The sequence below is a fragment of the Saccopteryx leptura genome, chromosome 7 (assembly GCF_036850995.1).
Source record: "Saccopteryx leptura isolate mSacLep1 chromosome 7, mSacLep1_pri_phased_curated, whole genome shotgun sequence".
Lineage (NCBI taxonomy): Eukaryota > Metazoa > Chordata > Mammalia > Chiroptera > Emballonuridae > Saccopteryx > Saccopteryx leptura.
In genome coordinates, this window is record NC_089509.1 from 94,921,762 (window position 1) to 94,937,960 (window position 16,199).

Genomic DNA, 16,199 nt, shown 5'->3' on the forward strand with positions numbered 1-16,199 from the left:
CCGTGGCTTGGCAGGCTGTCTGGGGCTGCCACCCTCGTGGTTCCCGCGGGGCGGCGGGCTGGCTGCGGCAGGAGGCGTGGCGCTGCGCTTCCCCTCCCGGACACTGCGGCGGTGGCAGCGCCAGAGCCGCCACGGCCGCCGAGCGGCGGGCAGAGCGGGCGGGCCTCGCGCGGGGCGGGGAGCAGGGGCGGGGCGCGGCCGCGCGGGGAGCCGGCGGCGGGGCGGCGCTCAGACGGGGCCGAGCTCTCGGGCTGCGCGGGCTCTCGGCGGCCGCGGCGGCAGCATCCTCCTCCTCCTCTCTTTCTTTTCTTCCCTCCGCTGCTTTCTCCATCTTTTCTTCTTTCTTCTCTCTCTCTCCCTGCCCCGTCTCCCGCTCCGTTCCTTCTCCGGAGGGAATCAGGTCCTCGGGCCCGTGAGCGGTGGCATCGGCGACCGCGGTTGCATCCAGTTCCGCGCCCAGGTAAGAGCCGTGCCCACCTCTGGTTCTGTGTGGGGCGCCCCTGTGCCTGGTCCCCGCGGGGCGGGAGCCTCGGCCGGGAGTGGGGTGGGGATGAGCAGGGGGTGCCGCGGCCGCTGTGCCCTGGGAGCAGGCACAGGGTGGCCGAGCTGCTCGCACCTGGCGCAGCTGCAGGCCTGGCCTGTCCAGGTGTCGCTACGGAGCCGAGAACCCGGCGCTGCTACCCCGGCTCTCCAAAGTGGGTAGGTACCACTTTGAAGCGTCCTGAAATTTATGTCGGGTTAGGATACCTGTCTTGACAGCTAATACTACCGGGGGTGCAGAAAGGCGAGGCGAGAATAATACAAAGATAATGGGGGGGGGATTTCAAAGTAGAGGACTATTTTGTCCGTCCAGCTGCAGAGACTGCACACAGAGGACTGAGTTAGGCAGCCTATCGATCTGAAATCATTTTCCCTGTTATTGTTCCAGAACCTGCTGCAGAGGAAAAATTGATACATATTTATAATTTTAGGAGAAGGAACAATCCACGTCCGCTCGGGTTGGTGGGCGGGACACGAAAAAATGAATCTGGATAAGCTGGAGCATCCACAGTCTTCCTTTTTAAACCATGGGGATGGGGAGCTGCATCTCCAGAACGTCTGTTCTTTTCTTTTTTGAAAAGGCCTTTGGGGGGGGGGGCTGCTGTGCGGGGAGCCTTCTTTCCCCAGCCTCGTCTTTTGTTTAAGGATGGACATTTAAAGAAAGAGTGGGTAAGAGGAGTGGGGAGGGGTGTGTTTGGGTGAGGGATAGTAAAGCGGATAGGATCAGAAAAAAACATCCTTGAAAACTGGAAATTGACATTATACTGCCTGGCGTTGGGGCTTCGGTATTTGTCAGAAAATGAAAAGGTTCCAAGCCCGTTTGTACAGATTGCTGTGTACTATCTGCTCTAAGTCCTTAGTATAATGCTGAGGACATAGATGGACCCTTTAAAACTGACTCAATGTAAATGGTTTTTGTTTAGACGCATACACATACACAGTCATGCACACGCGTGCGCTTGGCACACCACATACATGTGCACATACATATCTATAATACTCTAGATACATGGTATTGCAAAGGAGAGTGGATACTTAAAAGACAAGTCTTTTTACATTTATGGTTTAGGGTTTAGGAATTATGGTTTTAATGAAATCTGTAAGTGCAAAACAAAAGATATTGTTGGTGGTATATAATTTTGAATGTAAGTCAGAGGGATTGATAAATGTTGGTAAAGAACTAACTTCACTTTTAAAGATGTTTTTTATTTAAAAATTATCTTTCTGGAGAAGCAGTGACGACAAAGTGAAATTGAGGTTTGCAGCCACAGTGAGGCGATGGAGAACAAAGCCTTTTATGTGAGCCATATTATGCAAAATGTCCCATGCCTGAGCTGCAGGTACCAGCCCAGAATAAAGCAGAGCTCTGTCACCTGGCATTTTACTGTGTACAATTATAACTTTTTTTTTTTTGGCAATGAAAGTGTATTAAATAAATAAGAACTCTTTAGAATACCCAAGAGGAATATTACATTCTTTAACCTGAATGTAACACAAAACCCCCCTTTAATTGGGCAATGGGCATCTATGTATTTTGGTTGGAATCTTTATGAATTTGCAAATCATGGGTCTCTCCATCTCTCCTCCCTTTCCATGCAGGAAAGCATCCTTCCACCAAGAAAAAAAGAAAGACATTTATTTCTGGCTCAAGAAAGAATATCATATTAGTATGTGTACTTTAACATGGATTAGCTGGTAATCTTATCTGATTATCACAGGTTTCCATCTGTATTCGTGATTTGCATCTTCTCAGAGCTACTGTGCCTTTTAGATCAGTAGTACTACATGGTTTACTTAATTATTTGTCGTGTTTCATAGTTTGCTATAGATTATTTAATTTCTGAAAGTTTTTAAAAAATAACTTCATAAGTAAAAAATTGTTAGAGATCTAAGCAATTTATAAATTGAGCCTCTGTTTTATTTTTTTAATAGTATTTGATTCCATCAATTTTTATTTTCTTTGTTTCTCTCCTCTTTTCTTCTCCACCGCTCCCGCCCCCTTGTCAGATAACCTGTTCCTCTCTGGCTGCCTGTGCTACTTTAAGCTCCTAGTTATGACTAGACTACCAAGCAGAGCCAGTGCTCTCAGGAATTTCAAATTTAGGATTTGTTCATTCTGCGCAGCAACTCTCTGGGGATGACTTGTTTACAGCCAGCACCTTCTCGGGGAGAAGGAGGAGAAAGAATGTGCTGAGAGAGCATGACCCAGTGAAACTGGCACAGCCATGACCTCATCCTAGTAGCTCCTTCAGATTCATTGAGAGAGCAGGCATCCTCTCAGTGGAAACCAAACGCCAGGAGCACACCCATCTCCAGGCAGAAGCCCTTCTCTTCCCCTAGCAGCGTCTAGGAATGTTGCTCTCCTGAGGTGAAAGGGATATTTTCTCTTTTATGTATTTCTTTTCAGGGTTCTTGAACTTGGTCAAAAATATACAGCCAGGAATGAAACCTGGCACAGAGTCCTCCAAGCCTGAAGGGATTATATTAATTTCCTTCCGTTACCACTTTTGACTTAAATCAATTTGCAAATTTTCTAAACATCAGAGGGCGGAAGGCAGAATAATACTTGTTGGCGCATTTTTTTTGCATGTTTGCTTATGACACATATTTTGTGTTGAATTTTACCAGCAACTAGATAACAGAATGGACTTCTGTGCCTTTGAGAACTACAGCTGCACTGTTGGACTTTAAATTGAAAATACATAATTATTCATTGATATCCATGTGACCATATGAAACAACCTGAGGATTTTAGCATCCAAGTTGATTACTCTGATTAATGAATTATTTTCAATGCTTAATTTTTTTTGACAGAATATGATAAAGAATCTTAAATTACAATTACAGTAGATAATCATAATACTTCCTTGAGGTTAACACTATGCTTCTTAATGCAAAAAGTAGTCATTTAGGTAAGTCACTAGTAAATGCATAGATCTGATAATATTCTGAAATAAGCATATGTTCATTTGTCTCTGATACGTGAGTTAAAGATGCTCTTAAGCTCTTGAATTCATAGCTGACTTTCTCAGATATGTTAGTTCTTTTTGCTACTTTAATTCTCTCAAGCTATGTGAGCTTACAAGTAAAATGAAATCTTTCTAAAAGGCTTATTAACATAACAAAAGGCAAAATAGAAAGAGAAATGTACAAATTTAAGGAATTTACCAATAAAGTTGGAGAGGTGTGTTTTGTTTCTTTTATAAGAAGTAATATGCAATGAGTAGCTGTGGTATGACAGATATGACATGAAGTGCAAGGGACTCCCCTCAGACATGGAGGCAATGCTTTAGGGCCTCAGAGACAAGCTTTTATGCATTCAATTATATAAACCTTCCAAGGCATACCTACCCTCTCTATTCCACATACATACATTTAAGTCAGGGAAAGGTACACTATAACTCTGAGTGTGTGCATTTCTATACATGTACATAATGCAAGCACCAACCATCCTTTCAGATGCTTTAATCAGTCACCTATAGAACATGCCATTAAATTCTGGATAGCACATGAAAATTCCACTTCAGAGTATTCTGAGCAACAACTTTTGATATTCTCAAGGAGTTATCAGTCCCAAGAACTGATTCCAGGCATCCAAGTACGTTAAAGAACTACAAAGTAAGAGTGGTACAAAAAGGGCCACAATTAATGGAAAAGGTCTGTGGGAAAGTTTGGGTGGGTGGGTGGTGGTAGAGGTAGATGATGAACGAATGAAAATTCCCAGCTGTTAGTAGTCGTTCACTTAGGACGGAGATGGTTTTTTATCTAAGTGGGAGAGGAGTGAGGACATCTGTTTTGTTTCTCCACCTCAGCACAATATTTTGTTCACATCCTTCCCCGTCATTACTTTGTACTAATGGCTGTATATATATAGATGATTCCTTGTAAAATTTACTAAGGATGCTTATTGCAAGCAATTATGCAGTGAATTAAAAATTTTAAAAGAATGGGGACAGAATTGGGTGACTTTTAATGAAAAACACTTTGAATCTAATCTTTGAACTTAATCTTTCCTGTTCAAGAGAGATAACCTTTCCTTTGAGTGGTAGTATTAGAACTGATACTTTTTACTTATACATTTTGGTGAAATTCTGTGGAAATTTAGACAAAATAAAGAGCTCAAAATTTCCTCTTTCAGTCAGTTGTTAAGTTTATATTGTGCACTTTGGGGAAAGTTTAAACAATTTGTTTTCTATTAAAACACACCAGAATGAGCAAATTTCTATACATATGCATTTCTTTTGCATTTTATGTTAATAAACTTCTTAGAAAAAATATTTTTACTTATAAGATTATACAGTTTGACTTTTCCCTGCCTCTTTCTTTAGTCCTTTCTTCCTTCTTCCCTCGCACCCTTTTTTTTCTTTTCTTTGGTCCTTTCTTTTAATTTCTATTGGCAAAAAAATTAGTAATCATTAGACAATACAAAGATAGCCTGCTAATTTTATTTGTAATTTATTTTCTATTATATCAACATTTCTTGCTTAGCAAGAAGCTTTATACTGCTTCCACCCCCACCCCCATCTCCCTCTCAGATCTCCATCCCTCTCTTGGACCTTTCTTTGATCTAGCCTTGAATAATTTTATTTATTTTTGCATTTCCAGTGTTTGACCATGCTTCCTTTCTCTAGAAGGCCTTTCTAAATCAGGAAGAAAAGTTACTACCTTGTTTTGTTTTGTTTTTCATTATTTGCACCCAGGTTTAGCTCTTGGGTCGGGGTGGCAGAGAGGAACCATTCCACTTCGATTCTGTTCCAATTCTGGTTCTATTCCTGCTGTCTGAGCTAAGGGTAGGGTGAGGTGACTCACCTGTGACTTTCACATGAATATAAAAGAGGGAGGGACTCAGCATTCTAAAACCATTCCAACCAGCTACATACCAGCCACACTGCTCAAAGTGCTGAGACTAAACCTGGTCTGGAGAACGCTGCCAAGGCTCCTGCTCCAGGGCCATGCCTGCAGTTTGGAGCTCTTAGGATAAAGGTTTAAACTCTGGGGATGTGGGCCTAGACTCAAGGTACTTGGAAAGTAAAGGAGCTTTTCTTATTTTTTTTTTTTCTTGAACTTGAACTATCCATACTGATGCCTCCAGATTGAATCTGGGTTTACATTTGGCACTTTATGCAAGGGAAACCCAACAAAAATAGCCAGGTTGAAACTTTTTTCTGACTTACAGCATCCTGCAATGTTCTCAAAAATAGCTTTCCTTTTGTGTATCCCCCAGCTTGAACATTTTTAGCTAAAAGGAACTGAGCTAGAAAAGCTGTGGGCCTCTGTGTCTATTCTTGCTTCCTCTTACTTTCCTACTCTTGTCAGTCTTCCTGTTTCTCTGCCTCCACTACTCCAGCCCTCTGGAGGAGACAGCAATTTAAATAAAATTAGGTGTTTCCATGGTTACTGTGTTCAGTAGGGCTTTACCTACCACACCCACACTGCTTAGGCATTGTATAGAACCTTACGTTGACAAATATTTGAAAGGCATGAATAGCATCTTGGAGGAAAGAAATTAAGCAGAAACCATGCTTAAATATTTAAAGAGAAACATGTTCCTAGCCAGTGAAAAGTGAAACTGTACCACTATCTAGGGAATGAAGGAACTCGAATGTCACTCTTCTGTTAGAGGATGTTAGATATTTTGTTCTGATGTCTACATTGTGTAGTAAACATGTGATGAACATGTTTAACTGCCCATCAGAACTGGAGTGCTGTTTTGTCCCTGAGTACCTGTAACAGAAGTTCTAAAACATTTACCGTGCACGCTTGTGAGGGAACAGTCTGTGCATGTTGTCTTCCCCTGAAGTAGCTTTCTTTCGAGCCTTAAATATAGGGGAAAAAGTCGTTAATTGCACACCATAAACCCACATTTATGAAAGCAGTTCTTTCAAAATAAGATGTTCTGTGTTTTTCTTAGCTGTGGTTTATTGAATTAAATAGTCTAAAAATCTACCATATGTGATCTATGAAGAATTAATACTTTCTAGTAAACGATGTTCTTGGGAAGGAATCACTCTTTGTCTTGCTACCATTAAACTATCAGGCTAGTGATTCCTAAATATTTCTAATATAGCCCATACATCATTCATTTATTTATTTTAAAAATAGTTATTATATTCCTAATATACAGTGGACTCTTTTCTGTATTTGTAAGATGTTGAGACAAACCATATATATATTTCTGCCCTCATAGAGCTGATATTCTAGTAGCAGGAGACAGAAATTAACAAGTAAACCAATACATGAATGAACATTTCTGACAGGAAAATGGTATTAGGAATAGAAACAAAACCATACTATAGAGCTTATCTGGGGTGGCATAGGCTGCCTTTGGAGACATGAGTAATAAGAATAGTTAGGCGTAGGAATATCCAGGGGAAGAGTTTCAAGCCAGAGGGTATTGCGAAAGATAATGGCCTTGAAGCAGGAGAAAGCATGATGGATTTGAGAAACAAATACGAGGCCGATGGCACTGGAGTCTAATAAATATGGTGGGGGTATGGGACAGGAGATCAGAACAGAAGGCGGATTCCAGACCACATAGGTCCTCTTGACCATGATAAGTAACTTGACTTTTATTTGACTTGCAATATTGTAAATTTTCATGTAATAGAAGGAGAATTTCTTTTTAATCTCGTAAAAGCTTTCAAAGATTAATTATATCTTTGAATTCCCTGTAGCTATATCTGTATCTTATTCACTAATATGTTAAATCTCAAGAGAGAAATGATTTAGAAAATTAGAAATCAATGGTGAAGACTAGATTAGATTTCTGTTAACCTGATCTAATACAATGCTGTAAACATAGTTAACCAAAAGTATGTCATTTTCTTTAGATATTGGATTACATGTATAAGTAATTTTAACTCCTTGTTGCCTTTTTTTTACCCGAAATTAAGTTTTTTGTGTTTTTTTTTTAAAATAAGTCTAAATAGAAAAGTACAAATCCATGTTTGAGAAAAATACTCAGAGAATCATTCCAGTTTCAATATGAATGTGTTCTTTGCCTGTTTCCCCACAACAGCTTTGGTTGTAAACAAGGCCAGGTACCAACCAACAATCAGCATGGTACTGATATTTAGAAATACATTAAGTAACACATACCTGTTTCTTATAGAAAATGGCCCAAATCTCCTGAGAATTCAGTAAGTGAGCTGATCCAATTTCATGATGATCTTGAAAGAATAGTACAGGGGTCCCCAAACTTTTTACACAGGGGGTCAGTTCACTGTCCCTTAAACCGTTGAAGGGCCGGACTATAAAAAAAAAACTATGAACAAATTCCTATGCACACTGCACATATCTTATTTTAAAGTAAAAAAACAAAACAGGAACAAATACAATATTTAAAATAAAGAACAAGTAAATTTAAATCAACAAACTGACCAGTATTTCAATGGAAACTATGGGCCTGCTTTTGGCTAATGAGATGGTCAATGTGCTCCTCTCACTGATCACCAATGAAAGAGGTGCCCCTTCCGGAAGTGCGACAGGGGCCGGATAAATGGCCTCAGGGGGCCGCATGCAGCCCGCAGGCCGTAGTTTGGGGACCCCTGGAATAGTATGTCTTATAAATGTTATGCAAATTCATTGGAGGGAACTGTATTACTGTGTGTGAAACGAAAGGTTTCACGTGGAAGCAGTACATGAAGGGGGGCGGTATATAAGTGGCTGGGTTTGGAAAAGCATCCAGGTGGGACAATAACAAAAGAGAAAGCACTGACGTGACAATGGCAAGGCATACCCGATCGCCTGCAGTGGACAACTTCTTTTGGAGAAGAGTTTAGTGGGTGGATGGTCTTGTATTTCTAGAGGTCCCTGAATACCAGGATTAGTAGGAGTTTTGGTTTGATCTTCAGTCCATTGCAGTCAGTGAAGGATTTTGACCTGGGGAGCGGCATGGAGAATGAGCGGAACTGGTGGCAGGTCTAGAATTTTTACATATGGTGTGACACAGAGACATCATCCTGTTTAGAGTAAGAGACTAAGGGACTTATTCAGGTGCTATGGTTGAAGACATTTTCACAAACTATTAAGAAAATATTAATACTAAAAAATGGAGGTGGGAGACATTGATAAAGATGGCGGAGTGAGGAACACCAGCTCTTTGACATCTTTAGGAGGACAGACTTGAAAGAATCAGGAGTTAGAAGCTAGGCAGAACTATAGTCTGAATAATATGAGTTTTTATTGGGCTTTTGCCATGTTCATGCAAAATACATGTTTTTAAAAGGACTTTGGCTTTGGAAAACCAAGTAAAGAAATCAGGACAAATTTCAATTCAAATACTCTGATTTTTAGCCATATTGATAATATACCACATGACTTCACAAATTAATTTCATAAACTTATTGAAAATCAATGTGTGTGTATATAAATAAATGCAAATTTTCTTGAAAAAGATTGACACCTTTTTTAGCTATTTATTTGATTTTAAATATTTCCATTCTAAACACGTTTAATATCTTTATAACTAATATCATATGGCAGGGTTGGCAAGCTATTCTGTAAAGGTCCAGATAGAAAATTTTTTAGGCTTTATAGGGTTTATACAGTCTCTCTCAATTATTTATCTCTGCTCTGTCACAAGAAACTAGCCATAAACAATATGAAAACACTCTATAGCACTTGAACTGTTGATTACAAAAAAAAAACACAAAAAACCAATATGTAAAAAATGGGTATTGCTATATTCCAATAAAACTTTATTTACAAAACCAAGTGACGGGCTTATTTGACCTATAGACTGTAGTTTGCCAACACTTGGCATATATTGTTATGGTTGAATATGAGTCTAGAAAATGTGTTTGATTTATACATAATAACCATACTTTGAAGTGGTCATAGGTACATGAAGACTGTGGAAGGACAATAATTATATATTTCCCTATATGAAGACCCATGGGGGGAATCTTGAGATTTCCCTCAAGTGAGAGCATATTAGAAACGAGACCATGGCCTGAGCCACTGGTTTGGTCTTATCATGTGGGCACTCTTTTTTTTTTCTTGGCTTCTCATAATCTCAGAATAAAATTACATCCCATTTTAAGTAACAGTGCAGAACCTGGTATACATTTCACGTAGTAACTTTTTCATGCTTTATTTTCTTATGATTTCCCTTTGTCCTGTTTTTAAAAATCCTTTTTAGAACAAGGTGAAGCATAAATAAAGCTGCATTTTATGTTTTAATTAGAGATCTACTTTTAATTAAAGTCGATGATAACAGCAATTCTAACTTTCTGAGGGTACAGATGGTGGCATTTCAGCCATGTTCTGCTGTTATATTAGGACAAAGTGCGTTGCTTTGGCTGTTCAGATTCTACAACTGAAATTGTTTTCTTAGAAACAAACGAACTTTTGTGTGAATATGCTATCAGGAAACATTTATTAAGTCTATTACCCTCACACTTTAAAAAAATGGGCTGGGTTAGTTGCTTCTGAACAAAAAAATGGGCTGGGTTCGTTGCTTCTGAACCTTTCTCTGTGTTTGTTGTTACAAATGCTTTTTTTTTTTTTTTTTTTTTTTTTAAATAAATTTTTATTAATGGTAATGGGATGACATTAATAAATCAGGGTACATATATTCAAAGAAAACATGTCTAGGTTATTTTGTCATTAAATTATGTTGCATACCCCTCGCCCAAAGTCAGATTGTCCTTCGCCACCCTCTATCTAGTTCTCTGTGCCCCTCCCCCTCCCCCTAACTCTCCCCCTGTCCTCCCTCCCCCCACCCCTGGTAACCACCACACTCTTGTCCATGTCTCTTAGTCTCATTTTTATGTTCCACCAATGTATGGAATCATGTAGTTCTTGTTTTTTTCTGATTTACTTATTTCACTCCTTATAATGTTATCAAGATCCCACCATTTTGCTGTAAATGATCTGATGTCATCGTTTCTTATGGCTGAGTAGTATTCCATAGTGTATATGTGCCACATCTTCTTTATCCAGTCTTCTATTGAAGGGCTTTTTGGTTGTTTCCATGTCTTGGCCACTGTGAACAGTGCTGCAATGAACATGGGGCTACATGTGTCTTCACGTATCAATGTTTCTGAGGTTTTGGGGTATATACCCAGTAGAGGGATTGCTGGGTCATAAGGTAGTTCTATTTGCAGTTTTTTGAGGAACCACCATACTTTCCTCCATAATGGTTGTACTACTTTACAGTCCCACCAACAGTGAATGAGGGTTCCTTTTTCTCCACAGCCTCTCCAACATTTGCTATTACCCGTCTTGTTGATCATAGCTAATCTAACAGGGGTGAGGTGGTATCTCATTGTAGTTTTGATTTGCATTTCCCTAATAACTAATGAAGCTGAGCATTTTTTCATATATCTGTTGGCCATTTGTATCTCTTCCTGGGAGAAGTGTCTATTCATGTCTTCTTCCCATTTTTTTATTGGATTGTTTGTTTGTTTGTTGTTGAGTTTTATGAGTTCTTTGTAAATTTTGGAAATTAGGCCCTTATCTGAGCTGTTGTTTGAAAATATCATTTCCCATTTAGTTGGCTGTCTGTTTATTTTTATATCAGTTTCTCTTGCTGAGCAAAAACTTTTTATTCTGATGTAGTCCCATTCATTTATCTTTGCCTTCACTTCTCTTGCCATTGGAGTCAAGTTCATAAAATGTTCTTTAAAACCCAGGTCCATGAGTTTAGTACCTATGTCTTCTTCTATGTACTTTATTGTTTCAGGTCTTATATTTAGGTCTTTGACCCATTTTGAATTAATTTTAGTACACGGGGACAGGCTGTAGTCGAGTTTCATTCTTTTGCATGTGGCTTTCCAGTTTTCCCAACACCATTTGTTGAAGAGGCTTTCTTTTCTCCATTGTGTGTTGTTGGCCCCTTTATCAAAGATTATTTGACCATATATATGTGGTTTTATTTCTGGGCTTTCTATTCTGTTCCATTGGTCTGAGTGTCTATTTTTCTGCCAATACCATGCTGTTTTGATTATTGTGGCCCTATAATATAGTTTAAAGTCAGGTATTGTAATGCCCCCAGCTTCATTCTTTTTCCTTAGGATTGTTTTGGCTATTCGGGGTTTTTTATAGTTCCATATAAATCTGATGATTTTTTGTTCCATTTCTTTAAAAAATACCATAGGGATTTTGATGGGAATTGCATTAAATTTGTATATTGCTTTGGGTAATATGGCCATTTTGATTATATTTATTCTTCCTATCCAAGAACAAGGAATATTTTTCCATCTCATTGTATCTTTTTCGATTTCTCTTAACAATGCTTTGTAATTTGCATTATATAGGTCCTTTACATTCTTTGTTATGTTTATTCCTAGGTATTTTATTTTTTTTGTTGCAATCGTGAAGGGGATTATTTTTTTGAGTTCGTTTTCTAATATTTCATTGTTGGCATAGAGAAAGGCTATGGACTTCTGTATGTTAATTTTGTATCCTGCGACCTTACTGTATTGGTTTATTGTTTCTAATAATCTTTTTGTGGAGTCCTTCGGGTTTTTGATGTATAGGATCATATCATCAGCAAAAAGTGATACCTTTACTTCTTCTTTTCCAATATGGATGCCTTTTATTTCTTTGTCTTGTCTTATTGCTCTGGCCAGAACTTCTAGCACCACGTTAAATAAGAGTGGAGAGAGTGGACAACCCTGTCTTGTTCCTGATTTAAGGTAGAAAGTCCTCAGTTTTATGCCATTTAAAATGATGTTGGCTGATGGTTTATCATATATGGCCTTTATCATGTTGAGATATTTTCCTTCTATACCCATTTTGTTGAGAGTCTTAAACATAAAATTGTGTTGTATTTTATCAAAAGCCTTTTCTGCATCTATTGATAAGATCATATGGTTTTTGTTCTTTGTTTTGTTGATATGGTGTATTACGTTAACCGTTTTGCGTATGTTGAACCATCCTTGAGATTCTGGGATGAATCCCACTTGATCATGATGTATTATTTTTTTAATATGTTGTTGTATTCGGTTTGCCAGTATTTTGTTTAGAATTTTAGCATCTGTATTCATTAGAGATATTGGTCTGTAGTTTTCTTTCTTTGTGCCATCCTTGCCAGGTTTTGGTATGAGGGTTATGTTGGCCTCATAAAATGTGTTTGGAAGTATTGCTTCTTCTTCAATTTTTTGGAAGACTTTGAGTAGAATAGGAACCAAGTCTTCTTTGAATGTTTGATAGAATTCACTAGTATAACCGTCTGGGCCTGGACTTTTATTTTTGGGGAGGTTTTTAATAGTTTTTTCTATTTCCTCCCTGCTGATTGGTCTGTTTAGGAATTCTGCTTCTTCATGACTCAGTCTAGGAAGGTTGTATTGTTCTAGGAATTTATCCATTTCTTCTAGATTGTTGTATTTGGTGGCATATAATTTTTCATAGTATTCTACAATAATTCTTTGTATATCTATGATGTCTGTGGTGATCTCTCCTCTTTCATTTTGGATTTTATTTATTTGAGTCCTGTGCCTTTTTTCCTTGGTGAGTCTTGCCAAGGGTTTGTCAATTTTGTTGATCTTTTCAAAGAACCAGCTCCTTGTTTTATTGATTTTTTCTATAGTTTTTCTGTTCTCTATTTCATTTATTTCTGCTCTGATTTTTATTATCTCCTTTCTTCGGCTGGTTTTGGGTTGTCTTTGTTCTTCTTTTTCTAGTTCCTTAAGGTGTGAAGTTAAGTGGTTTACTTCAGCTCTCTCTTGTTTGATCATATAGGCCTGAAGTGATATGAACTTTCCTCTTATTACTGCTTTTGCAGCATCCCAGAGATTCTGATATGTCGTATTTTCATTTTCATTTGTCTGTATGTATCTTTTGATCTCTGCGCTTATTTCTTCTTTGACCCATTCATTTTTTAGAAGTATGTTGTTTAGTTTCCACATTTTTGTGGGTTTTTCCCCCTCTTTTTTGCAGTTGAATTCTAGTTTCAAGGCTTTATGATCAGAAAATATGCTTGGTACAATTTCAATTTTTCTAAATTTGCTGATATTGTCTTTGTGGCCCAACATATGGTCAATTCTTGAGAATGTTCCATGTACACTAGAGAAAAATGTATACTCTGTCGCTTTGGGATGAAGTGTCCTGTAGATGTCTATCATATCCAGGTGTTCTAGTATTTCGTTCAAGGCCACTATATCTTTATTGATTCTCTGTTTGGATGACCGATCTAGAGCCGTCAGCGGAGTATTGAGGTCTCCAAGTATGATTGTATTTTTGTTAGTTTTTGTTTTAAGGTCAATAAGTAGCTGTCTTATATATTTTGGTGCTCCTTGGTTTGGTGCATATATATTAAGGATTGTTATGTCTTCTTGATTCAGTGTCCCCTTAATCATTATGAAGTGACCATTTTTGTCTCTGAGTACTTTTTCTGTCTTGTAGTCAGCATTGTCAGATATGAGTATAGCTACACCTGCTTTTTTTTGGGTGTTGTTTGCTTGGAGTATTGTTTTCCAGCCTTTCACTTTGAATTTGTTTTTATCCTTGTTGCTTAGATGTGTTTCTTGTAGGCAGCATATAGTTGGATTTTCTTTTTTAATCCATTCTGCTACTCTGTGTCTTTTTATTGGTAAGTTTAATCCATTTACATTTAGTGTAATTATTGACACTTGTGGGTTCCCTACTGCCATTTTATAAATTGCTTTCTGTTAGTTTTGTATCTAGTTTGATTCTTCTCTTTTGTTTTTCTATCATTTGTTTCTGTTTGTTTGTGTTCCATACTTCTTTCCTCTGTTGCTACCTTTTTTAAGTCATGTGTTTTTGTGGTGGTTTTTTCTAGGGTGGTTACCATTAAGTAATGAAAAGGGTACCTACCATATTCATTGTAGTACCCTATCTTATAAGTATTTCTGCACTTCATCGTCCTTTGCTACTGTTAATCTCCATTCTCTCCCCCCCTTTTTTTTTCCTTTGTTGTCACAGTTTAAGTTTGGTTTTATTGTGTTCTTGGTGGAGCTGTTACTTGTGGTGTTGTTTTCTTTTGTTCTTTGAATCTGGTTGGAAAACCCCCTTTAGTATTTCCTGGAGTGGGGGCTTTCTCGTGATAAATTCTCTCATCTTTTCTGTATTTGTGAATGTTTTTATATCTCCTTCATACTTGAAGGATAGCTTTGATGGGTATAGTATTCTTGGCTGAAAGTTCCTCTCTTTCAGGGCTTTAAATATTGGGGTCCACTCTCTTCTAGCTTGTAGAGTTTCTGCTGAGAAATCTGATGATAATCTAATAGGCCTTCCTTTATATGTTGTACTCTTCTTTTCCCTGGCTGCCTTGAGAATTTTTTCTTTGTCATTGGTTTGTGTCATCTTTATTATGATGTGCCTTGGAGTGGGTTTGTTGGGGTTAAGAAAACTCGGTGTTCTGTTTGCTTCTTGAATTTGAGGCTTTAGTTCTTTCCACAGGCTTGGGAAGTTCTCGTCTATTATTTGTTTGAGTATATTCTCCATTCCATTTTCTTTCTCTTCTCCCTCTGATATACCTATTATTCTTATGTTATTCTTTCTGATGGAGTCAGATAATTCCTGTAGGGCTTTCTCGTTTTTTATTATTTTTGAGTCTCTTTCTTCTTCTCTCTGTTGTGCCTCAAGTTGTTTGTCTTCTATTTCACTAATCCTATCTTCAATCTGGGTTGTTCTGCTAGCTAAGCTTGTTACCTCGTTTTTCAGCTCGTGAATTGAGTTTTTCATTTCTGTTTGATTTGTTTTTATAGTTTCAATTTCCTTGGTAATATATTCTTTGTGTTCACTGAGTTGTTTTCTGATCTCCCTATATTGCCTTTCCGTGTTTTCTTGTATATCTCTGAGTATTTTTAAGATTTCTATTTTAAATTCTCTGTCATTTAGCTCCAAGGCTTCCAATATGTTAAGTCTTTTCTCCATAGATTTTTCCACATCTATTTGTGTTACCTCTCTTTCTTTTGTATCCATAATATTCGATTTCCTCTTTCTTATTGGCATCTGAGGGTGGTCTTGTTGATAGCACTAATTAGAATTAATAAAGAGTAAAAAGTAAAAAACAAACAAAAACAAACAAACAAAAAAAAACCAAAAAAAAACAAAAAAAAAACAAAAAAAAAACAAAAAAACCAAAAAAAAAAACCAGAGGGTAAAACACCCCACAAAAAAAAGCAGTAATAATTTATTATTTCCCCCCCTTTTTTTTTCTTTGTTCCCCTTCCCTCCTCTCCCCTCCTCAGGAAAATATCGTGCCTATAATGGAGGGCCTGGTTTGCGGTGAAGAGTTCAAGGGGGCAAAAAAAAAAAAAAAAAGAAAAAAAAAATTAAAAATAAAAAAAGGAAGAAAATCTTAGACAAGCATAAGTTGATCTGCCTGCGGGTGACAGTCAACCAAGAGATATAATAAGAGGGACAAGAGGGAACCAGAAAAAAGGACAAAAAAAGGAATAATAAAGAAGAAAAAATAAAAATAATAAGTAAAAATACGTTGTATTAAGTGGAGCAAAGACCAAATACAATGGAGACCTTGGGTTGGGAGGACCCAAAATGCCACAAAAACAAACCAACCAGAAAAAAACAAAAACAAAACCGAAAAAGAAAAACAAAGCCAAAAAAAAAACCTTGAGTCCCAAATTAACTAATTTGTTCGTGATTGAGGATTAAATGGGAGGAAAGTAAAATGAGAAAAGAAAAAACGAATAGAAAGGGAAAAATAAGAAAAAGAGTAAAACAAAGGA

The 16,199-nt window shown here is 37.7% G+C and overlaps 2 protein-coding genes across 22 annotated transcripts in view; one reads left to right on the forward strand and one right to left on the reverse strand.

Moving 5' to 3' along the window:
- Positions 1–226: 226 nt before the first annotated feature.
- The window catches only part of MAP2 (microtubule associated protein 2), a 300,424-nt gene continuing 284,451 nt past the window's right edge, over positions 227–16,199 (forward strand). For 19 of the 21 annotated variants that reach the window (XM_066345316.1, XM_066345323.1, XM_066345324.1 and 16 more), the window contains exon 1: positions 227–460. The gene's annotated coding sequence lies outside the window, so the exon portion shown is untranslated. The remainder of the gene's footprint in view (positions 461–16,199) is intronic. The other 2 variants (XM_066345338.1, XM_066345339.1) reach the window with 1 other exon arrangement.
- Positions 10,475–16,199, reverse strand: part of ACADL (acyl-CoA dehydrogenase long chain) — a 711,748-nt gene continuing 706,023 nt past the window's right edge. Inside the window, exon 9 of the mRNA XM_066345342.1 lies at positions 10,475–10,540. Coding sequence (XP_066201439.1) covers positions 10,490–10,540 — 51 coding nt within the window. The 3' untranslated portion in view covers positions 10,475–10,489. The remainder of the gene's footprint in view (positions 10,541–16,199) is intronic.